The 26,013-nt window shown below is 49.0% G+C and overlaps 1 protein-coding gene across 1 annotated transcript in view; it reads right to left on the reverse strand.

Moving 5' to 3' along the window:
• sik2a (salt-inducible kinase 2a) overlaps positions 1 to 26,013 on the reverse strand; it is a 299,174-nt gene that overhangs the window by 189,056 nt on the left and 84,105 nt on the right. Inside the window, exon 3 of the mRNA XM_063038587.1 lies at positions 14,345 to 14,408. Within this exon, the coding sequence (XP_062894657.1) occupies positions 14,345 to 14,408 (64 nt within the window). The remainder of the gene's footprint in view (positions 1 to 14,344; positions 14,409 to 26,013) is intronic.

Below are 26,013 nucleotides of genomic sequence, written 5' to 3' on the forward strand. Positions count from 1 at the left end.
TCAAATATCGCTGGGATGATTGTACGTTCTAGTATCAATGGTTTGGCGGCAATGAAGTATGAAGTATTACATTTAAAAGGTAGTTGAGGTAGTGTTCATGGGTTCGATGCCCGTTCAGAAATCGGCGGCTGTTCCTGAATCGCGGAGTGTGTGACCTCAGGCTCCTGTCCCTCCTCCCTGATGGTAGCAATGAGAAGAGGGCACGTCCTCACGAGGTCCCTGAAGATGAATGTTAACTCTCTGAGGCACCGCTCCTTGAAGATTTCCTGGCTGCGACGGAGGCTAGCGCTGGTGACCGAGCTAATTTTTTCTTACAACTCTCTGGGCGGCTTGCTTCGATCCCCCGCAGCAGCCCCCCGGCGGCGGACGTACTTGACATCTTGAATTCCCAGCTCCTTCTCAAGGTATCCATCATCGGAACGGGCAACAAATCCCACCTTTGCCAGCGACACTCCGGTAAAAGAATAAAATTTACTGTTCTTTGTACCACACTTGGCCCGATATCAGAGAGAGGATCCACGTTTCCTCCCTGGGAAATTTGTGAACTGACCGATGGGAATTCAGCACAATCCACTATCTCACGGCCACCGTTACCGCTGGCTGAGTTTTCTCAGTTCCAGGTCTATTAAATCACCTCTATTTAAATTTCCCAGTTGCTCGGGCGGCCATTAAAGTGGTGTTTCTGGATTAATAATCTGGTTCTAACCATAACAGTCTGATGATTTAATTATCACATCAATATTCACAACTGAGTTGCTGTTTCAGATCAGATTTCTCTGCGATTCTATGAAACCATTCACGGTTTCGGGGGGAATTCAATATTTCGCAGCTTCGCACAGGGTTGCTCTAGCACTCTGAGGAAAGCGAGGGAGAATTTGCATAAAGCAAGCTCTCGAAAACAACAAACTATAAAAGGCTTCTGTTATGCTCGCTGAGGGATAAACACTGGTTGGGAAAACTCTTAATAGAGTTACACATCACGGAAACAGGCCTATCTGCCCCCCGGCAACCAAAAAAATGCCCCACCCAGGCGTGACCCACGAAATACCGGAGGATCTCAGGAGGCCGGGCAGCAACTGTGGGAGAGAGTAAACAGTCGACGTATTTTCCCTCCCAGTCCTGAAGAAGGGTCTCAGTCCAAAACGTCGACTGTTTACTCTTATCCATAGACGCTGCCTGGCCTGCCGAGTTTCTCCAGCGTCTCGTTTGTTCCGCTCCGGATTTCCAGCACCTGCAGAACTTTCTCCTGGAGCGGGTCCCACTTGCTCGTGTTTAACCCTTTCCTCCTACCTCTGTCCTGCCCAAACGTCTTTTAAAAAGCTGTCGCTGTAACTGCCTGAAACACTTCTTGCAGCTCGTTCCATAAAGATACCACCCTGTGTGTTAAAAACAAAATTCTCCTCCTGCCCACCCCCCTACCAAATTCCTATCAAGACCCCCCTCTCAACTTCAACCTACGCTCCTGATACCCTGTCCCCGGAGAAAAGGCAGAGTGCATTCACCCGATGTTCACCTCTCAGTCTTTAAGGAGTGAAACCCTAGCCTGTCCTCTGACTCAGTCCCCCAAGCCCTGGCCCCACCCTTGTAAATCTCTACTGCACGCCTCCCGGTTTGATAATATCTTTCTTCCAGCAGCGTGGGCAAAACGGAACACACTACTCCCAGGGTGCGGCCTCGACAGCACCCTGTGAAACTGCACCTTGAGCTCCCAACTTTTAGTCATAGTCATACTTTACTGATCCCGGGGGAAATTGGTTTTCATTACAGTTGCACCATAAATAATAAATAGTAATAAAACCATAAATAGTTAAATAGTAATATGTAAAATTATGCCGCGATGTAAGTCCAGGACCAGCCTATCGCTCAGGGTGTCTGACCCTCCAAGGGAGGAGTTGTAAAGTTTGATGGTCACAGGCAGGAATGACTTCCTATGACGCTCTGTGCTGCATCTCGGTGGAATGAGTCTCTGGCTGAATGTACTCCTGTGCCCACCCAGTACATTATGTAGTGGATGGGAGACATTGTCCAAGATGGCATGCAACTTGGACAGCATCCTCTTTTCAGACACCACCGTCAGAGAGTCCAGTTCCATCCCCACAACGTCACTGGCCTTACGAATGATCTTGTTGAATCTGTTGGTGTCTGCCACCCTCAGCCTGCTGCCCCAGCACACAACAGCAAACATGATCGCACTGGCCACCACAGACTCGTAGAACATCCTCAGCATCGTCCGGCAGATGTTAAAGGACCTCAGTCTCCTCAGGAAATAGAGATGGCTCTGACCCTTCTTGTAGACAGCCTCAGTGTTCTTTGACCAGTCCAGTTTATTGTCAATTCCGTATCCCCAGGTATTTGTAATCCTCCACCATGTCCACACTGACCCCCTGGATGGAAACAGGGGTCACCGGTACCTTAGCTCTCCTCAGGTCCACCACCAGCTCCTTAGTCTTTTTCATATTAAGCTGCAGATAATTCTGCTCACACCATGTGACAAAGTTTCCTACCGTAGCCCTGTACTCAGCCTTGCTGATGCATCCAACTATGGCAGAGTCATCTGAAAACTTCTGAAGATGACAAGACTCTGTGCAGTAGTTGAAGTCCGAGATGTAAATGGTGAAGGGAAACAGAATCAGGTAGATTGTCACTGTCCTACCCGATGTGAACTGTGCTGGCAGTGGAACAGTGCCCCGAAAAGCTTTCTTCACCACCGATGTTGGTACCACGATGGCACCAACATCGATTTCCGGAACTTCCAGTAATTCCCCCCCCCCACCTCACCCCCGCTTCACCATTCCCCATTCCCGTTTCCCCCTCTCCCCTTAGCTGCCCATCTGGTGCTCCTGTCCCTTCCCATTCTCCCATATTCTTCTGTCCTGCATCATCAGATTCCCCCCTTCTCCAGCCCTATATCTCGTTCACCAATCGACTTCCCAGCTCCTCACGTCTGCCCCCTCCCTCTCCCAGTTCCACCCATCACCTGCCAACCTGTACTTCTTCCTCCCCTTCCCACCCCCCACCTTCTTTCTCTGACTTCCCCTCTTCCTTTCCAGTCCTGATGAAGGATCTCGGCCCCAAACGTCAACTGTTTACTCTTTTCCCGAGCCGTTGAGTTCCTCCAGGCATTTTGTGCTCGTTGCCTTGGATTTCCAGCACCTAGATACTTTCTCACGTCCGTGACCTGTACTCCGAGCTCCCTCACCATCTAAAACACTCCCCCAGGGGACCTGCCGCTCCCTCGGGATATCCTTCCTGGAACTGGCATTCGAAAATGTGTAAAGATGACACCGTCGTGAGTTAAACTCCATTTGCCATTCCTTGGCCCGTTTACTTAGCAGATCGTTCTTGATAATCTTCTCCATTGTTGGAAATAAGCTGGAAAACATGCAGCTCAGGTGGTCGATGGCTGGGTTGAGTCCTTCTCCGGTCTTGGCAATCCATTTGCAAACGTTTTGCCACACTCCTTGCACGGCGACGAGACATTTGCAAATGGGTTGCCAGGATCCGGGAACGACTCAACCTAGCCTTCTCCATTGTCCTCTACACCACCTGTTTTGGTGTCTACCTGCAAACGTACTAACCAATCTTGTCCAAACAGGTGACAAGCAGCAATGCAGTGGGAACCCCATGAGCCACGGGCCACCGGTCTGAGAGACAAACTTCCACTGTTACCCTCTGCTTTCTGTCAATTGTTAATTGTCCGTAAAGGTTAACTTACAGGTTGGGTCGGTGGTGAGGAAGGCAAATGCAATGTTAGCATTCGTTTTGAGAGGACTGGAATATAAAAGCAAGGATGTAATGTTGAGAGTTTATAAAGCCCTGGTGAGGCCTCACTTGGAGCATCGTGAGCAGTTTTGGGCCCTAAAGGATGTGCTGACATTGGAGAGGGTTCAAAGGAGGTTCACGAAAACAATTCCGGGATTGAAAGACTTGTCATATGAGAAGCGCTTGATGGCTCTGGAATTCAGAAGAACGGGGGAGGATCTCACTGAAACCTATCGAATGTGAAAAGGCCTCGACAAGTCTGTGGTGGCCAGTGCGATCATGTTTGCTGTTGTGTGCTGGGGCAGCAGGCTGAGGGTAGCAGACACCAACAGAATCAACAAACTCATTCGTAAGGCCAGTGATGTTGTGGGGATGGAACTGGACTCTCTGATGGTCGTGTCTGTAAAGAGGATGCTGTCCAAGTTGCATGCCATCTTGGACAATGTCTCCCATCCACTACATAATGTACTGGTTGGGCACAGGAGTACATTCAGCCAGAGACTCATTCCACCGAGATGCAACACAGAGCGTCATAGGAAGTCATTCCTGCCTGTGGCCATCAAACTTTACAACTCCTCCCTTGGAGGGTCAGACACCCTGAGCCAATAGGCTGGTCCTGGACTTATTTCCTGGCATAATCTACATATTACTATTTAACTATTTATGGTTTTATATTGCTATATTTATACTCTATTCTTGGTTGGTGCAACTGTAACGAAAACCAATTTCCCTCGGGATCAATAAAGTATAACTATGACTATGACTATGAAGAGAGGAAGTTTTCTATGGTGGGGAAGTCTAGGACCAGAGGACACGACCCTCAGAATAGTGGGACGTCCATTTAAAGCGGAGTTGAAGAAGAATTTCTTTAACCAGAGAGAGGTGAATCCGTGGAATTTGTTGCCACGGAGGCTGTGCAGGCCTGGTCATTGGGTATATTTAAGGCAGAGGTTCATAGATTCGTGATTGGTCTGGGCATGAAGGGATACGGGGAGAAGGCAGGAGATTGAGGCTGAGAGGGAAATGGATCAGTCACGATGAAATGGTGGAGCAGACTCGATGGGGCCAAATTCTGCTTCTATATCTTATTGGTCTCGTGTATCCAATTAGCCAGCTGACCCTAAATTCCATGTGACATAACCTTTCAGGACTGCCTTAGTGAAGGAGTTAAGCTCAGGGTTAACCCCAAACTACATCGACCTCCCTGTCCTGATCAACTTTCTTAGTCAACTCACCAAGAAACCAGCAGAGTTTGTGAGATGTGATCTCACATGCACAAAGCCACGCTCATTATCTCCAATAAACCCCCTGAATTTTCAGAATCCTTTCTAGTAACGCACCTGCTACAGACGTTAGACTTACTACGTACCCACTACAGATGTCAGACTTACTACGTACCTGCTACAGACGTTAGACTTACTACGCACCCGCTACAGATGTTAGACTGACTACATACCTGCTTTAGACATTAGACTTACTGATCTGTGGGTCCCAGTTTGTTGTCCTCAAACAAAGACACAACCTTCACTGGAGGAGAAATTGACAGATCGCTGGATGGGATATTCAAAGGTTCAGAAAGAAGATTCCAGGTTTATTTATTATCAAAGCATGTATCCGTACACAACTCTGAAATCCGTCTTCTCCAAATAGCCACTGACAACCTTTGCTGTCAACACACTCCAATCTACTTTCAGGCTTATAGTTTTTATATAATCTGTTTTTTTTAAATCAACCGCTCCTTTTCCACTTAGTTGTGTGGGAGGAGGGTGTTTGGGGGTTAGTGTTCTGTTACTATTTTTTTTTGGGGGGGGTCGATGATCCTGTTCTGTTTTGTGCATGGAGGGGGTTTTGAGGGGCTGATGATCGGGATACCGTTCTTTTTGTGTGGGGGGGTGGGTTTGGGATTTGCCTTTTCTCTCTGACCGACTTTCACTTCCTTTCTTTCTTTGTCTCGTGGCTATCTGGGGGAAGACGAATTTCAGAGTTGTATGTGCATACGTGCTTTGATAATAAGTTAACCTTTGAACTTTTTTTTTGATTACCCCAGCCAGCAACCTGTCAATTTCTCCTCCAGCCTCCCATGGTGTTCCTGGATAAACCCGGCCAGCTCCTGAAGATTTGTCTACACTCATACCTTTTAAGACATTCAACACCTCCTCTACTGCAATGTAGCATCGTCTCCACAAGCCTGTCCACACGTTTCACACTTGTGAGCGTGGGGCTACGCATGGCTCCAATGCCATTTTCAAGTTTGCTAACGCCACCGTGGCGGGCCAAATCAGCAGCACCAACCATTTGCCGAAACGGGGGGTGGCGGCGTATAGGAGGGAGACCGGCTGGGTGGCGTCACAACAGCAAATTCTCGCTGAACGTCGGCAAGACCGAGGAGCTCACTTCGGGAGGGGAGGAGGAGGAGGAAATCAAGAGGTCTATGAACCAAACTTCAGCGGGAGGTGGGGGGGGGGGGACCAGAGATGGAGAGGGTCGGCAACTTTGAACTCCTCAGGGTTATCACTTCAGACGGCCTGTTCAGGGGCTCAGATGCATGCACAATCATGAAAAAAGCACGACAGCACCTCAGTCACTTGCCCAGCCCTATAAACCCAAAAGCAGGCTGAGGGTGACCAAGGAGGTGATCGGGAACACTTCCACATCATCCCTCCTGATGTTTTCTGCAAGCCTGAAAGGATAATCGGTTGAATAGTTTATAGCAACTCCCCCAACATGCCACTCTGATGTCAAAAAGTAGAGATTTCCACAAAATCTTCAGCAAGTCGCTCCCCCACTTCAGAGCGAGGAGTCCTATCCAGTGAGGAGAGCTGGCTGCTAATGTGATTCTTTATTGTACAAGAGGTACGTTTATATATGTTGCCGGCAGCAAGGTAGAGTGTTGGTCACCTCAGGGCTTTACAATACTGATGACCCGGGTTCAACTCCCACCGCTGCCTGTAAGGAGTTGGTACGTCTTCCCTTTTGACCCCGGGTGCACTCAAAATACACTCAAAAACTTCTATAGTTGTACCGTGGAGAGCATTCTGACAGGCTGCATCACTGTCTGGTATGGAGGGGCTACTGCACAGGACCGAGAGAAGCTGCAGAGGGTTGTAAATCTAGTCAGCTCCATCTTGGGCACCAGCCTACAAAGTACCCAGGACATCTTCAGGGAGCGGTGTCTCAGAAAGGCAGCGTCCACTATTAAGGACCCTCCAGCACCCAGGACGTGCCCTTTTCTCACTGTTACCATCAGGGAGGAGGTACAGAAGCCTGAAGACACACACTCAGTGATTCAGGAACAGCTTCTTCCCCTCTGCCATCCGATTCCTAAATGGAGATTGAACCCTTGGATACTACCTCACTTCTTTTAATATATAGTATTTCTGTTTTTTTTGCACAGTTTTTAATTTATTCAATATACATATACTGTACTTGGTTTACTTATTATTGGTATTTTTGTTTTATTTATTATATTTTTCTCTTCTATATTATGAATTGTATTGAACGGCTGCTGCTAAGTTAACAAATTTCATGTTACATGCCAGCGACCAATAAACCTGATTCTAGTTCTGATTTCAGTAGTCAATAGGTGCAGGAGTAGGCCATTCAGCCCTTCGAGCCAGCATCGCCATTCACTGTGATCATGACTGATCATCCACAATCAGTATCCAGTTCCTGCCTTCTCCCCATATCCCTTCACACCGCTCTCTTTAAGAGCTCTATCTAACTCTTTCTTGAAAGCATCCAGAGAATTGGCCTCCACTGCCTTCTGAGGCAGAGCATTCCACAGAACCACAACCCTCTGTGTGAAAAAGTTTTTCCTCAACTCTGTTCTAAATGGTCTACCCCTTATTCTTAAACTGTGGCCTCTGGTTCTGGACTCCCCCAACATCGGGAACATGTTTCCTGCCTCTAGCGTGTCCAATCCCTTAATAATCTTATATGTTTCAATCAGATCCCCTCTCATCCTTCTAAATTCCAGTGTATACAAGCCCAGTCGCTCCAATCTTTCAACATATGACAGACCCACCATCCCGGGAATTAACCTTGTGAACCTACGCTGCACTCCCTCAATAGCAAGAATGTCCTTCCTCGATTTTGGAGACCAAAACTGTACACAGTACTCCAGGTGTGGTCTCACCAGGGCCCTGTACAACTGCAGAAGGACCTCTTTGCTCCTATACTCTCCTTGTTATGAAGGCCAACATGCCATTAGCTTTCTTCACTGCCTGCTGTACCTGCATGCTTACTTTCAGTGACTGACATACAAGAACACCTAGATCTCGTTGTACTTCCCCTTTTCATAACTTGACACCATTCAGATAGTAATCTGCCTTCCTGTTCTTGCCACCAAAGTGGATAACCTCACATTTATTCTTAAACTGTGGCCTCTGGTTCTGGACTCCCCCAACATCGGGAACATGTTTCCTGCCTCTAGCGTGTCCAATCCCTTGATAATCTTATATGTTTCAATCAGATCCCCTCTCATCCTTCTAAATTCCAGTGTATACAAGCCCAGTCGCTCCAATCTTTCAACATATGTCAGTCCCGCCATCCCGGGAATTAACCTGGTGAACCTATGCTGCACTCACGCAAGTCCAAAAGATGTACCAGTTGATAGGTTAATTGGTCACTGCAAATTGTCCGGTGATTTGGCCAGGAGTTAAATCACATCAGCGGGTAGAGAGGATACCCTTGGAGCAAATGTCCAGCGAAGACAGACGGATACAGTTGAGGAATAAGGATGCCAGGTGATGCACTTTGGGAAGCAAAGCTGTGCTGGGAGTTGGCAGCAAATGCCGGGGCACCAAGGAATGTTGCCCGGAAAGATCCAAGGGTTCAGAACCCTAGTTGTCTCACGGGCTGACAAGGAATTGTATGGCAGGTGGGATTGAACACAAGGATTTGGACAGGTGCTGTCTCCTGACTGCTAAGTATCTGCTGTTTTCCTTTTTTTTTCAGTTCAGATTCTGCAGTCTTAATTAATAAATAGATCAACAGACAGATTAATAAATTGATAAATGAATACATTAGTTAATTATGTAATTGGGCTGAGCTTGAAGAAAGCAGCTCTCCACTCTCTTCTCAGATCAGTTACATCAGCTCCCACTTTGTCACGATGGTTCACTCAAGTGATGCTATGTCTTAGTTTGGAGAAAATTAGAAGTCGAACCTTTGAACCTTTATTTGATTTTGAGAAAAGGTGGGGCTCATTTGCTCGTTATTATCATTTGAGTTAATTGGTATAATTTTTCCACGATCTAATTGTAAATTTTTTTTAGCATATTCTCTTTTCTTGCTGGCGGTTTGATGTTTATTTTTAGAAGCTTTTTGTATGACGCTGGGATCCGGGGTTGTACACCTAATAGGTTCTTTTTTCCCCTCACTTTTCTGCTTAGTAGGTTTTTTTTTGTTATCACAATATTTTGTTTTCAATCTCTAAGATAATGTTTTTTTTTGAGGCATTGTCAGTGTTGTTACTTTGATGTACTCATGTTATTTTTCCTGTATATACAATAAAAAGATTTGAAAAGAAAGAAAGGGACGGTTAGACAACGTGCAGCTCCTCAGGAAAATACAGAAATTACACTTTGAAGCACCCACACGCTGGAGAGACGCTCTTTGGAACCGTAGCTGCCCGAGAACCACTAAGCCAAGCTTTACCCACAAGGTCAGAGGGTTTAACAAGTTCCACCCGGGCTCCGTGACTGCTTATGACGCATCCCATATAAATGCTAATAAAACAGACAATTGGGAGACTAGCTGCCAAGTCTCCATAAAGCTCTACTCAAAATGATTTAATAGGAAGTTTTACAATCCTTCAAATGGTATGAAAATGTAAAAGGACTTCTCTTGTTCATTGGGTTTACCCTCTTCCACCCCTCCTCATCCTCTCTCTCCAGCCTTTTGACCTTTCCCACTCACCTGGCTTTACCTGTCACCTTCCAGCTGGCCTCTTTCACTTCCGCACCCCCCCCTACCCCCCCCAGCACCTTTTTATTCTCTCTGGCTTCCTCTCCCTTCCTTCTCAGCGCCGAAGAAGGGTCTCGGCCCGAAACGCTGACCGTGTATTCCTTTCCACAGAGGCTGCGTGACCCGCTGAGTTCCTCCAGTGTTGTGTGTTGCTCCGAATTTCCGGCATCTGCAGACTTCCTCCAGTTTATGAACCTTGTGAAGTTTGTCTTTTGGTTTTTGAACAACAATTTACAAAATAGATCCGATCGCTGGAAGAAATTTTTTGGAGGGTGCTATTTGGCATCTTGCTAGTGACTCTTCTACCATGGGGTTGGGGAGGGAGGGGAGGTAGTGTATACTTCTGGTATGACCGCGTGACCCTCTTGCCACGTAACCCTGTCAGTAAGCTCAGAATTAAATTCGCGCAGTACAATCTGGGCACAGGGGGAGCGTGGTACAAGCGAGCATACGTACACGGGAGGGGAAAGCAAGCTGAAAACCCACCTCTCCCTCGTCAGACCGTCAGAAGCGGGGAGCTGAACCGAGAACTGCACGCGGCTGGTGAGGTGCCGAAGAGACTCCAATTCCCCGGTGCCAAGGGGGGTCCCGCTGGATCCCTCGAGTCCACCAGCAGGGTATCAACCCCGCCGGAGGTGCCAGACCGACAGATTGAGCTCCCTCAGCGCAGAGCTCCCGCAGCGCACATCTCCACAGCTCAGCACAAGGGAGTCGCCAATTGCAGTTCGTTTAAAAGTGCGCCAAGTATCAAAGCATTGCTCTCCCACCTCCGAGTCGTCGTAAACGCTCATCTCCTTCACAAGTGCACAGTAACCACAGTGCTATGCCATCTATGCAATGTGTACTGCTGTCCCCACTTGGGCTGTTCTGAAAGCACCACGCGAATCAATGATCACTTACAGCCGCATGGGAACACTATCACCGACAAGCCATGCTCCGAGTCACGCAGCATCCCCACCTGGGAAGAGGGCACAATTTCTCAGCCGTTCTCGGCCCGAAACGCCGACTGTTCATTCTTTTCCACAGACGTCGCCCTGAGCTGCTGAGTTCCTCCAGTATGACGTGCGCGTTGCTTTGACGTTCTCTCGTGTTTATCTTACTTTTTTTTTAATGCTTTTTCAACGAATATTCCGAGATTCTCGGTCCTAATTGTAACAAAGTAAACACGTTATCTGAATGCGGAGACGCTCCCGGCTTAATTTCGCTCCCTCAACCTCCCCCTTCCCTTCAGGGAAAAGGAGAGTGTACCAAGAGGTCCCAACCAAAATCCTGATCATCTTCAAGAAAGCATTCTGACAGGGTGCACCACCGCCCGCTATGGGTGGCGGGCGCGGGCGGGGGGGTGCGGCCTTCTGCGCAGGATCGAAGGAAGATACGGAAAGTCGTAATGTTAGTCAGCTGCATCATGGGTACCAGCCTCCATAGTATCCAAGACATCTTCACGGAGCGGTGACTCAGGGAGATGGCGTCCACCCTTAAGGACCCCCACCACCCAGGGCATGCCATTGTTACCATCAGGGAGGGGGTACAGGAGCCCGAAGGTGCACACTCAACGATTCAGGAACAGCTTCTTCCCCTCCGCCATCCAATTTCTGAATGGGCATTGAAAACTACCTCACTAGGTTTTTTTACATATTATTTCAAAGTTTTGCACTGTTTTCAATCTTAACTATTTAATATACACTGCTGCAATCGATTTACTGAGTTATCTTTTCTCTTTTTGTGCTGTCACGTATTGCATTGATCAGCTGCTGCTACATCACGTGCCGATAATAATAAACCTCTGAAAGAAAGGAGCTTTGTGGCCAATTCCGATGGCTACACTGGCGGTCTGCCACGTCGGAAGGTCGCCACAACGATGGGTCTCGGATACCTCCCCCCACTGGTGAAGTCCTCCTCTCAGCATTACAATCCATCCACCTGCAGCAGGGGTTCCCAACCTCGTTTGTGCCACGGACGCGTACCATCAACCCAGGGGTTCGTGGACCCAAGGCTGGGAAAACCCCTGATCCTACAGCACAATTATCTTGGTTCTCACTGTACCACAAATGCAAAGAAAATCTGCAGAGTATTCCCAGTGGACCTCACAAAAAAACCTCAGGTCCGTTGACTGAGATATTAAAGAGAATCCTCCTCATATCTGTCATATGGGCGGAGGCTGTGAGCGGACCCAAGTGCAAGACACAGACACTGAAGTTCTGGGGACAGGACTAGGATGTAGGGCGATGGCAAGGACATAGACATGAACTGGGAACCCGGAACAAGACCGGACAACAGAGCTAGGAGCCCGGGCTTGGACTCCGAGCCAGAGACTGGACAAGGACCCACTACCTGGGTCTTGCCTCTGGCTCGGACCCCAGAACCAGGCAAGGACTAGGCTTGGCTGGCAGGCAGGACTTGAGACTTGAGTCTACAGGCTGGAGGCTGGAGACATGAGACTTGGCTCCTCCTGGGCAGGGTGCGGATCACCACCCGACGGACCCAAGGGGCAGGAAGGGGCAGAACCAACCCCAGGTACCGGCGAGATGGCCTGGCTTACCTGGGCGGAGGCAAGGGACAGGAAGGGAGCTAGGAACAGGGTGGCTCCAGGACAAGACTGCAGGCAAGACAAGGCAGGGTTTCAGGCGAGGAATCAGAAGGCAGGGGAAGGGATACAAGGAGTAAGGACAAGAACAATCCAGCAGCCACGCCTGGGTCTCTGAAGGTATTTATGCAGCCAGCCCCAACGAGCATCAGCTGCCTCAAATAGAGCTCAACAAGGACAGAAACAGGGTAGACAGGAAAACCTGGAGCAAGGGTCGATGGACCGGACCGTGAACTGGAATACGGACTTCACGGACCGGACTATGATAATATCTGGTTGACCTCATAAAGAAGACCATAAGACAGAGGAGCAGGATTAGGTCATTTGGCTCACTGAGATGGCTCCGCTATTTCATTAAAGCTGATCTATATTTCCTCTCAACCCCAGTCTCTTGCCTTCTCCCCATATCCCTTCATGCCCTCACCAATCAAGAATCGACCAATCTCTGCTTTAAATACATATTAAAGACTTGGCCTCCACAGCCACCCGTGGCAACAAGTTCCACCCTCTGGCTAAAGAATTCCTCCTCATCTCCACTCTCGAAGGATGCCCCTCTATTCTGAGGCTGTGTCCTCCGGTCCTAGACTCTCCCACCATTGGAAACATCCTCTCCCCATCCACTCTCTCAAGGCCTTTCACCATTCATTGAGGTCACCCCTCATTTTTCTGAATTCCAGTGAATACAGGCCCAGAGCCATCAAATGCTCTTCATATGACAAGCCATTCAATCCTGGAATCGTTTTCGTGAACCTCCTTTGAACCCTCTCCAGTTTCAACACATCCTTTCCGAGATGAGGGGCCCAGAGCTGCTCGCAATTCTCCAAGTGAGGCCTCACAAGAGCCTTATAAAGCCTCAGCAATACCAATCCCTGCTCAAGCCTCAAGCCGTGGGCTTGCCTGCTGCAGCAAACCGGACGAGAGATGCGGAAGCATTTACAGCGTGGCGTTCGAGCTCGGCTGGGGCCTGCCTCGCTCATCGGTGCTGTCCTTCCATCTTTACTCGCTATTGTGAATTATGTTACTCGCTATTTTTGAATGTTTTGCACTTTGGCCCCAGAGGAACACTCTCTCGTTCAGCTGTAACTACGTCTGGTTTGAAAGGTAATCAAACTTGATTTGATTTGATATTTTTAGTCCTTGGATAAACGGGTAACGGACACTCAACAGCAGGACCATCCCGTACCCATCCGAGTGGATCATTGTGGATCACTTGGGATCTCGGGATCCACCTCTCAGCAGAAGCAGATGTTAACAATAACATTCACGGCTCATTCTAGTGGCTAATAACTTGCAAACGGAAGTCCATTCCAAAACTCTTTCCTCATCATAGACAGCACTATAGCAAACGCATTCAAAAAAAAATACTGGCGTTTACATAACTTCAGCTGCCTACAGTGTCAATGAAGTGCTTTTGAATTTCAACACACCGACCAGCCAAGATTTCCATTACTAAGCATCGGTCATCAATCAACCTCTCAGAGGACCAAAACCTTGCCGTTGGATCTGGAGGCTTGCCTGTCTCAATGACCCGGAGAGCTACTACGTTGGCCAAGAGTCAGGGCTTCGTGCTTTGGCTCTTGGTAGGGTCACCCCTGCCAACCAGGTCAAAGGGTAGAGGCCAGACTAAGACCCAAGAGGGGTCCAGGTTCAGGGGGTTCAGCTCGGGGCCAACAACCCCGACTGGTCAATCAAAACTGTTACGGAAACAGCAGGGAAGAACCCTTCGCCATCTGAGCTTGGCGGTGTTTCCGAGCCTCCACCCGGGACTTGCGTGACTGACGGCAGTGAAAACCGAGAAGAAGCTGCCGACACGATGAAGGTAGCCCCGAACACCGCCAGTGACGGAGGACCTTTGTCACTGCCCCGAACACAAGCCGAGTAACGGGCAGGTCTTTATTAACTCATTATCAAAGTCAAACCTTTCGGCAAACAAACAGAGAGGCCAAACCATCACAAGGAACCTCGTTTGACTTGCATGTGCTGTCCGCAGAGCTGGGGGGCAACGGAGGTGGTCATGAGATGAACACTTACCGAAGATCTCTCCGTTCTTGGCATACTCTGTTACAAGATAGAGCATATTTTTGGTCTCCATGACCTGCGAACACAAGAAAGGGCAAGTCAATGCCTGTCCCCAACATGGACCATCATACACTACATACTGCTGTACAGTAGTCTTAGGTACACACACACACACATATATATATATATGTATATATCTAGCTTGCGTGCCCAAGGTTTTTGCACAGGACTATATTTGTCAACGTGGAGCAGAGAATGAGTTTTCAAACCCGGCGGGACCACAACAGGATGTTGGGATTGCCGAGGGTGGAGCACCCACGGGAGGGGGTGTGGGACAGGTGCCAGGGGCGGGAGGGGTAGGGCGGGTGCAGACACACCCAGCCCTGAGACACCAGGTCAGGTCATCTGATTCCAAACAATCGGTTTATTGATCATTACAGAACGTCTCTCTCAGACATCCCACCCTGCAAAAACTCACTTCAGGGAGGTAGCGCCATCAATTTGCGGGAGACTCCCGGAACTTCCAGGAGAGGTGGGATATCTGCAATAGAGTAGCTCCTTAGCAGCTGGCCAGCTAGTTTAAATAACGTTAGCTACGCTAATGAACGAATGACACCTGTTAAACTCACCTCAACATGTCTTTCACAGTCTTAACCCACCATGGGCAATAGAAAAGTCACTGTTGCAAACAGTGCAGCGAGCAACACTGTCATTATTTTGACCCCTATTAGGCAGGGGTACACTTTAGTGTAGTCTGGGGTGATGTACGTTTTATTCATTCATTCATTTATTTATTTATGGATATATCTCTCTCTCTCTCTCACACACACACACACACACACTCTCTCTCTCTCTCGCTTTCTCTCGCTCGCTCTCAAAAAAATTGATTTCCGTGATATCGTATATAATTTGTGGGCATCAGGGAGCCACTATTGATGTGTGGGAGATTCCCGGAACTTCCGGGAGAGGTGGGATGTCTGCTCTCTGGTGCTTCCCTCTTCCCAACCACAATTCCCCTGTCCCTGCCCGCCCCACCCACCCCCAACTTCCCGCTCTCAGTCCACAACAGAGACCCGTATCAGAATCAGGTTTATCGTCACTCACACAAGTCATGAAATCTGTTTTGTTTCTTGTTTTGTGGCAGCAGTAGAGTGCAATACATAAAACTGCTACAACAATTTGTAAAACCCTAAGTCTCCCTAGCCACATATATGTATGTGCCCAAGGCCTTTTGCACAGTACTGAAAAAGAACACTTCCCTAGGGGATCTATTCAAAGTTCAAAGCGTACTTTTATCAAAGTACGTGCACATCAGGAATCACAAAATTACAGAGGGAGAGCCAGACCAGTAATCCACAGCAAAATATTTCCTGCCTTTAAACTCGAAAGAACAAAAAAACATATCCTTTAGTTAGCAGATTATGGGGTGACATTAAAAAGCTTAGAGTTTCAAAAGGACATCTTAAAAAAAATTTGTGTTCCCTTTGAAGGTCGAATCCCAAACGCCCCGCAGAGTTGCAAACACTGCCTCTCGTAAGGAGATTCACCTCCGTTGAGTTCAGGGGTTCCCAACCTCTCTTCTGTCATCCAGCTTTACAGTTAACCGAGGGGCTCCACGTCTCCAGTAAACACAGCTGATTTAACCCATTCGGTCCCAGGCATACAGATGCAAAATAAAGGCAAGTGCAAACCTTACTTTGAGATGAAGCCTGATAACTAGGCCTCAGAACATTCTACTCCCCAAGCGGTCAAAGCAAAACCGTGTAATCATTTAAAATACCATAACACTCAGAATGACATGTCCCTCATTAACTTGGTCCATCATGGGTTAAACACAAGCCAGGCCTGATCAACCCTGGCTGGGTCGCCTGGGCGAGGCTGTCTAATGATTCAAGGGCTGAAACACCCAATGGCCCCAGGTTGCATTACTGATGACGTGTCTCAGTGTGCACCCGATTCATTCAGCCAAGCGGTGTTGGACCACGATAACGAAAGGCATGGGCCAGATTAAAGTGGCTCCACTATGCTACCCCATCCACCATGGCCCCACATATCTCACCTAGGGTTGCCAACTGTCTCGTATTACCCGGGACATCCTGTATATTGGGCTAAATTGGTTTGTCCCATATGGGACCGCCCTTGTCCTGTATTTCCCCCGCTAAGGTAGAGCATTCCTGTGAAACCTTTCGTGCCGAAATGGCGTAAAGCGAAGAAGCAATTACCATTACTTTATACGGGAAAAATTTTTGAGCGTACCCAGACCCAAAAAATAACCTAACAAATCATACATATAACACATAAAACCTAAAATAACACTAACATATAGTAAAAGCAGGAATGATATGATAAATACACAGCCTATATAAAGTATAGATAACGTATGTACAGTATAGTCTCACTGAGTAGAATCGCCAAAACCGATTTGTAGGAAAAAAATTGGCATGTACACGCATGTGCACGTCACGTATGTGCACGTCACGCAGGTGACCGTGCAAGGCTTCATGGTCATGGTAGTCTTTCTCCGGGTAAACACAAGTGTCCCATATTTGACTGCTACTCTTGTCCCTTATTTGGGAGTGAGGAAGTTGGGCCACCCCAATCTCACCACACTACACTCCAAAGCCTTATCTCTCCCAGCCCCACATATACATCCACCAGCCCAACCCTCAAACCCAATCCTGAGGTCCAAGGGGGCACACCTCCCCCCCACTAGCCCTAGACGCGCCCCGATTAACCCTGGCCACACCCCCGCAAACCCGATGACCCGTGCGAGGAGGAGGAAGGACCAAAATAAAGGCAAGAGTTGGACCAGGTTGATGAAGGCCTTGGCCAGATCTAAGAGGCAGGGCTGCGTGACACTGAGCCTCGAGTGAGGAGATCAGGGAAGCCCAAGATGGATGATTCGCCCGCTGCCTGAACACCCGTGAACCGAGGGGGCTCCGCAGACTCCAGGTTCTGAACCCCTGGCGTTGACACGCCGTCAGAACGCTCGGCCACATCTTCAGAAGAGGAAGCAAAGTTGCTCGCCGGGAATGGGAAGAGCGGTGGAGAATGGTGGGTGGAAGGGGAAGATTGTGAGAACTGGGAGCTGCCAATCTCACAAGGACGGAAGATGCTGAACTAAGTGAAGCAATAAAACAATCGGCTGGAGGAACTCAGTGGGTCATCAATGGACACAGAGAGAAGGCTCAGGTCAAAGCACTGCCCGAGCCCATCCCACTTAAACCCCGAATCAGCACTACTACTATTCAGAGAGCCAAAAGAATGACGACGTGGGGAACAGAAAGCAAAGAGGGGTAAGGCAAAGCGGGGACAGTGTTGAGGTGCGTCTCTGTAAAATTAAAAATTAATCTCATCGAACGGTACAGCCCAGGAACTGGTCCTCGGGGCCCACAGTGTTGTGCTGAACCAGCTAAAGAGTAAATTAAAACAAAAACCCAGAAGATCTCATCTCTCCTACCTACGCAGTGTCCATATCCCTCCACCTTCCTCACATCCGAGCTCCTACCCAAACGTCTCACATGTAGTTGCCTCTCCCATCACACCAGGCATCCACCACTCTGAGTAAAAAACTTACCCCTCACACCCCCCATTAACCTGCCCCCTCTCACCTTCAATGCCTACCCTCTGGTGTTAGACATTTCAACCCTGGGAAACTGATACTCCCTGTCCACTCCATCCATGCCTCTCATAATCTTATAAACTCCTCTCTCTCACAAAGAACAGAGTTCGATTTAAAAAATAGAGTGTGTTGTATTTTCAGGGTTTTTTTTTAAACCTTATAACTCTGTTGATCATCTGAAGCAGTAAAGGGCTGGTTCAACAGTGCCAAATCAGCCAGTCCCACTCCCCACCCCCCCATCCAGCTGTAATGGGGTGACACTGGGGGACTTTGGAAGCAGGATGTTATGTGGTGGGGTTCGACAACTGAACCTTGCTCTCTCCAGGTGCCGGGGTAGTTGGTGCTTCAGGCCGCCAATCACTGAGGAACGGACAGAGTGGAAGCGGGGAGGAGAAAAGCACCTTCGGGAACAGAACCCAGCAGCGTTCAACCGCAGCCTGACCGACGGAATGATGAACAGAAGCCAAGCATCACTTTCTCAGACTCCAGTGGGCCAAAGCACTGGGCAAGGAAGCGATTTGTGATCTGGCCTTTCTGTGCTGGGGGAGGGAAAAAAAATAAATAATTTCTTGCGCAGTTCCATTACCCACAGAAAATGATCTGCATCGTGAGATAAAGTGTGGTTATCTAAATGGAACTACTTAAGGACTGGTAATGGCTTTTGGCAGAGTCGAGTTTCTGTTGTACAGTAAACAGTGATAATGTGGGAGAAGGGAAATGCTTGCTGAATCCATTACCAACACGTACCAACTACTTTGCATGTCCATTCGGACAATCCCTGCCTTACAGCACAGCGGGAGAGAACTTTGCCAGAGCCTTGGCCAGCTGCTTCAGAACCGCAATACCAGAGTCTCACAATCAGCTTTAATAACACCAGCGTATGCCGTGAAAGTTGTTAACTTTACTGCAGCACTACAATGAAGTACATGATAAATAAATATAGAGATAAGTGTGCATATATCTATTAAATTAAGTAGTACAAAATAAACAGAAATTTAGAAAGTAGTGGGGTGGTGTCCAGAGGTTCAATGTCCATTTAGGAATCGGACGGCAGAGGGGAAGAAGCTGTTCCTGAATCGCTGAGTGTGTGTCTTCAGTCTACCTGATGGTAACAGTGAGAAAAGGGCATGCCCTGGGTGCTGGAGGTCCTTAATAATGTACGCTGCCTTTCTGAGACACTGCTCCCTGAAGATGTCCTGGGTACTTTGTAGGCTAGTGCCTAAGATGGAGCCGACTAGATTTATAATCTTCTGCAGCTTCTTTCGGTCCTGTGCAGTAGCCCCTCCATACCAGACAGGTGATGCAGCCTGTCAGAATGCTCTCCACGGTACATTTGTAGAAGTTTCCGAGTGTTTTAGTTGACAAACCCCATCTCTTCAATCTCCCAATGAAATATAGTCGCCGTCTGACCTTCATTATCGCTGCATCGATGCGTTGGGACCAGGTTAGATCCTTAGAGATCTTGACAGCCAGGAACTTGAAACTGCTCACTCTCTCCACTTCTGATCCCTCGATGAAGATTGGCTCGTGTTTCCTCACCTTACCCTTCCTGGAGCCCACAATCAGCTCTTTGGTCTTGCTGGCGTTGAGTGCCAGGTTGTTGCTCCACCAGCTGGTATGTCTCGCTCCTGTACGCCCTCTCGCCTCCATCGGAGCACCACTCCACCAGCTGGTATGTCTCGCTCCTGTACGCCCTCTCGCCTCCATCGGAGCACCACTCCACCAGCTGGTATGTCTCGCTCCTGTACGCCCTCTCGTCTCCATCGGAGCACCACTCCACCAGCTGGTATGTCTCGCTCCTGTACGCCCTCTCGCCTCCATCGGAGCACCACTCCACCAGCTGGTATGTCTCGCTCCTGTACGCCCTCTCGTCTCCATCGGAGCACCACTCCACCAGCTGGTATGTCTTGCTCCTGTACGCCCTCTCGTCTCCATCGGAGCACCACTCCACCAGCTGGTATGTCTCGCTCCTGTACGCCCTCTCGTCTCCATCGGAGCACCACTCCACCAGCTGGTATGTCTCGCTCCTGTACGCCCTCTCGTCTCCATCGGAGCACCACTCCACCAGCTGGTATGTCTCGCTCCTGTACGCCCTCTCGTCTCCACTGGAGATTCTGCCGACCATGGTTGTATCACTGAGAGCCTGTGCTATGTCGCATTACCGGGTGAACGAGTAGTCTTTGGGGTCCGTGCAAGTCCGTGTCTTTATTGATGCTTTGCTGCACGCTTGAGTGCTCAGTGTTGGGGGGGGGGGTGTTCAAATGCTTTTCCTTCCTGGTGGGGGGGGGGATTATTGCCTTGCTACTGCTTGTGCCTGGGTGGGGGGAGCTTTGGGGCTCTAACGTTTAACTGTCATTCATTCTTTGGGGAACTCCTCTGTTTTCGTGGATGTTTGCGAAGAAGAAGAATTTCAGGATGTATACAGTATACGTTTCTCTGACATTAAATGTACCGATTGAAACCTATTGAATCATCACGTCATCCCCGGCCTCCGCTCCATTTTCTCCCCAGAGGACAGTAGCTATACACCTTGTGTCTATAGTCGGATGAATCCTGCGTTACAGTTTAGTGGGAGAGTGTTTGGCCAGATCCTGAGCCAGCTACTTACTGGCCTTCCCCCCGCCGACCTGTTTCCCCCCCCCCCAAGAGTGCAGTAACTCTTTCACTTCAAGTGTTCACCCCACAACCTTGTTTCTTCACCCACCTCGGCAGTGGGCAAACTTGCTCCATGAGCCTGTTCCACCCTTCTGCCCCCCCAATCAACCCTTCTGCCATTGGGAACCCCTCGTTAAAATTAAAAAGTCAAAGAAGTGAAACAATTTCGGGACTGCCCCAGGATTCCACCTCTCCACAGAGCGTCAAGAACCAGGTGGGTCACCACCTCTTCTCTAGGAAGAGGTACAGTCGACGTTTCGGGCCGAGACCCTTCGTCAGGACTAACAGAAAGAAGAGCTGGTAAGAGATTGGAAAAGTGGGAGGGGGAGGGGGAGATCCGAAATGATAGGAGAAGACAGGAGGGGGAGGGTTGGAGCCAAGAGCTGGGACAGGTGATTGGCAAAAAGGGATACGAGAGGATCACGGGACAGGAGGTCCGGGAAGAAAGGGAGGGGGAGGGGGGAGAAAACCCAGAGGATGGGCAAGGGGTATAGTCAGAGGGACAGAGAGAGAAAAAGGAGAGAGAGAGAAAGAATGTGTGTATATAAATAAGTAACAGATGGGGTACGAGGGGGAGGTGGGGCATTAACGGAAGTTAGAGAAGTCAACGTTCATGCCATCAGGTTGGAGGCTACCCAGACGGAATATCAGGTGTTGTTCCTCCAACCTGAGTGTGGCTTCATCTTTACAGCAGAGGAGGCCGTGGATAGACATGTCAGAACGGGAATGGGACGTGGAATTAAAATGTGTGGCCGCTGGGAGATTCTGCAGATGCTGGGGTCAAAGCAGAGTCCCTGCTGAGCTCCTCCAGCCTGTTGTGAGTGTTGCACTGAATTGGAATTGATGGGTACGTTCAGCTTGGAGGGGTGAAGTCCCCCAGGGATCAGTACTTGGCCCTCAGTTATATCAATGGAGGTGGGGCAGAATGTAGTCAAGTTGACCGAAGACACAGAAAAAGGCGGGGGGGGGGGATGTATGCCACAATGAAGATCCTGCGCGACTGGATCCTCGACTTCCTCACCGGATGACCACAAACTGTACGGATCGGAAATATACATCTCCACCTCACAACCCTGGCGCACCTCAGGGGCGGGTGCCTAGCCCACTGGTCTACTCTCTCTACGCCCGGGACCGTGTGGGCGAGGCACGGCTCATGTGCCCCATCTGTAAGTTTGCTGCTGACACAACTACCGTTGGCAGAATCTCCGATGGTGACGGGAGGGGGGGCGCGCAGGAGCGAGGTAGATCAGCTTGACGAGTGGTGTTGTACACAACAACCTGGCACTCAATGTCAGTAACACCAAAGAACTGATTGCGGACTTCAGGAAGGGTAGGACGGGGGAACGCACACCAATCCTCTTAGAGGGACCAGAAGTGGAGAGATTGAGCAATTTCAAGTTCCTGGGCGTCAGCATCTCCGAGGAGCTAACCTGGACCCAACATATCGACGCACGACAGCGACTGTATTTCATCAGGAGTTTGAAGAAACTCGGTACGTCACCAAAGACCCTCGCAAATTTCTCCAGCTGTACTGCGGAGAGCATTCTAACCGGCTGCGTCACTTCGTACGGCGTTCGGGGGCGGGTGGGGTGGTGATGCTACTGCACAGGATCGAGATAAGCTGCAGTCAACTCCATCACGGGCACCAGCCTCCCCAGCGTCCAGGACAGCTTCAAGGAGTCGCGCCTCAGAAAGGTGGCATCCATCACTAAAGGCCCCCAACACTCTCTCCTCATTGCTCCCATCAGGGAGAAGCCCAAAGGCACACACTCAATGATTCAGGAACAGCTTCCTCTCCTCTGCCATCCGGTTTCTGAACGGGCATTGAAACCATGAGCGCTACCTCACCACTTTTTTCCAGCACTACCTATTTAACCTAATTATTGTATACCGACTGCAATTCACAGATTTGATTATTAGGGATTGCATTGTGCTGCTGGCACAAACAACACAAACAAATTTCATGACATGCTGGTGATATTAGACCTGATTCCGAATTTGATCCTCAGTAGGATGGTGCATCGCCTTGAGTAAGGGATTTGAGATTTAATGTAGGAAAGCGGAAGGGTCACGCACTCCAGGGAAGCAATTTGAAAGCCTGATTATTATCTAAATGGGGAGGAACGGGAAACGAAAGGAAGCCTCGCCCACTATCCCAAACCAGCCCCCGCCTTCGCAGATGCAAATAGGTCCCGGCTCTGGGAATCCCGTCCGGCCACCTCCCCGCCACCGACATTAAACTTACTGGCCTGCGGTCCCATAGCAACTCATACAAAGCACCAGGGGAACTGAGCAGGCCCAGGCGTCATCCACGGGAAAGGGCGGACAGTCGACGTTTCGGGCCGAGACCCCTCTTCAGGGCAGGAAGGGAAGCGGGGAAGTCAGAGTAAGAAGGTGGGGGGGAGAGGGGAGGAGGTAGGCGATAGGGGAAACCGGCAGAGGGGGGTGGGGGGGGGCGAAGTTTACAATCAACAATTTACAAAAGGACAGTTTACAAATCAAGAATTAACCTACCGATCCGTAGGTCTTTGGACTGTGGGAAGAAACCGGAACACACGCGAGGAAGCCCACCCGGTCACAGAGAGAGAACAGACAGTGGCGGGAATTGAACACGCGTCACCGGTACCGTAAAGCGCCGTGCGAGGCGCGACGCCACCGTGGTATACTGACAGGGAACACGGTCGGAATCATCTCACCCGGGGTAGAAACGTCGCATACAGAGAGCTCAGCTTTAGGGTGGGGGTGGGGGGCAAGGTTTAAAGAAGTGCAAGGGAAATTTCTTTTTAAATATTCCACAGAGTGACAGGCAACCCAGCCAGGGGGTGGAAAGTTGTGAAGACATACGGGGTAGTGGTGCTCAAGAGATTTAGAATGAAGGGACGTGCATCATGGGCAGGCAGAAGGAAATGGGTAAATTTGGGATCATGCTGAGCACACATGGTGAGGACAGGAAGGGGCCCATTCCTTTAGCAGACTGTTCTCTCCTCGAAGAACTGCTTGCCGAGCTTCCCGTAATGCTTGAGGATAACGACCTGGGGACTCATCTGTCGTTCTGTACCCCAAGACTTCCAATACCTCCTCCTTCGTAAGTTTCAGGGCACCAGGTTTCACTTCCATCACCCCATTCTCATTCCTTAGTTCTACCCGTACAGACTCACGAGAATCTCCCAGAGAAATATCCCCTCAAATAGCACCACCGGAGTGAATCCTAACCCCAAGGAAAATCCCCTCAAATAGCCTCATTTTAGTGAATCCCAACCTGAGGATTATCCCTCAAACAGCCTCAGTGGACCGAACACTAAACCAGAGAGATGTCCTCACAAAGAACAACTGTGATGTGATGTTCTCTCTCATCAAATTTTCAACTCCACCTGATTTAGCTCAACCCGTATTTTCCACGGAAAATACCCCAGAGCCGTCAGCCGATGAGCAACTGCTGCATGCTTGGTCTTGCAGAAACATGGCTCGGGGACAATATTCCATCAATCTGCAGGTCATGACACTCAGGGGCTTGGGCTAACATTATTCATCGTTACTATTTATTTTTGTGCCTATGTCTGCTATCATGACTCTATGTGCTGTGCGCTGCATCAACATGTTTTGCAACTTGGCCCGAGTAAAAGACATAAAACGATCTTGAAACGGGAGGACCGCTGTTGCGTTGGCTGTAACGTGTGCATGGTTGAATGACAATTAAGACCATAAGACCATAAGACAAAGGAGCAGAAGTAGGCCATTCGGCCCATCGAGTCTGCTCCGCCATTTTATCATGAGCTGATCCATTTTGTCCTATTTAGTCCCCACTGCCCCACCTTCTCACCATAACCTTTGATGCTCTGGCTACTCAGATACCTATCAATCTCTGCCTTAAATACACCCAATGACTTGGCCTCCACTGCTGCCCGTGGCAACAAATTCCATAGATTCACCACCCTCTGACTAAAAAAATTTTTTCGCATTTCTGTTCTGAAAGGGCACCCTTCAATCCTGAAATCATGCCCTCTCGTACTAGACTCCCTCATCATGGGAAACAACTTTGCCACATCCACTCTGTCCATGCCTTTTAACATCCGAAATGTTTCCCCTCATTCTTCTAAACTCCAAGGGATACAGTCCAAGAGCGGACAAATGTTCCTCATATGTTAACCCTCTCATTCCTGGAATCATTCTAGTGAATCTTCTCTGTACCCTCTCCAACGTCAGCACATCCTTTCTTAAATAAGGAGACCAAAACTGCCCACAGTACTCCAAGTGAGGTCTCACCAGAGCCTTATAGAGCCTCAACATCACATCCCTGCTCCTATACTCTATTCCTCTAGAAATGAATGCCAACATTGCATTCACCTTCTTCAGTACCGACTCAACCTGGAGGTTAACTTTAAGGTTATCCTGTACGAGGACTCCCAAGTCCCGTTGCATCTCAGAACTTTGAATTCTTTCCCCATTTAAATAATAGTCTGCCCGTTTATTTCTTCTGCCAAAGTGCATAACCATACACTTTCCAACATTGTATTTCATTTGCCACTTCTCTGCCCATTCTTCCAATCTATCCAAGTCTCTCTGCAGACTCTCTGTTTCCTCAGCACTACCGGCCCCTCCACCTATCTTCGTATCGTCAGCAAACTTAGCCACAAAACCATCTATTCCATAATCCAAATCATTGATATACAATGTAAAAAGAAACGGCCCCAACACTGATCTCTGTGGAACACCACTGGTAACCGGCAGCACTGTAAACCTGAGCTTGGAACAGATTTTCTTTCCATTGACATTAGCTGCTGCACTTTCAGATATTTTCTGCTTTTATTTCAGATTTCCAGCATCTGCAGTGTATTTTTTTCCTCCCTCCCTCTCTCTCTCTCTCTCTCTCTTTCGACGGCGAGTAATAACTGGGCTCAGAGTGGGGAGTTCCATCCAGTCCTGGCGTCACTCACTTCCAGAGCGTCCGCATCTGTTCCGGGACCGTATCGATGGGAAACGGGCCTCAACTTGCTCTGCTGTGACATATTGGCTGGAGGCGACCGACAAGTAGAGGAGAAAGTGAAGCAGATGTTCCCAAGGGCCCAGTGACGTTTGCTTTGATCCAATTACACGTCGCCACAAATGAAGTATACAATTACATCTTAATTAAATGCATCTGCACTTCATAGAAGGAAGTGTTTTAGACCCTGCCAGAGAGATATAAATAATCACGGGCAAGGCTGCAATTTGCTCTCTTAATCTGTGCTGCTGGGAAATTAATCCTGGGGCGTCTCTCTCTATCATCCAGTGTTCCTCTCCGAGTTGAAGTGTTATTCACAAATAATGCGCTCGACTGGTCTCTCTCTCCCTCCCATCTGCTGCTCCTGAGGGAAGACCCCCGTGTTTGAATGGTCTCTCTCTCTCTCTCTCTCTCTCAGTGCTG

The sequence above is a fragment of the Mobula hypostoma genome, chromosome X2 (genome assembly GCF_963921235.1).
Source record: "Mobula hypostoma chromosome X2, sMobHyp1.1, whole genome shotgun sequence".
NCBI classification, from domain to species: Eukaryota; Metazoa; Chordata; class Chondrichthyes; order Myliobatiformes; family Myliobatidae; genus Mobula; species Mobula hypostoma.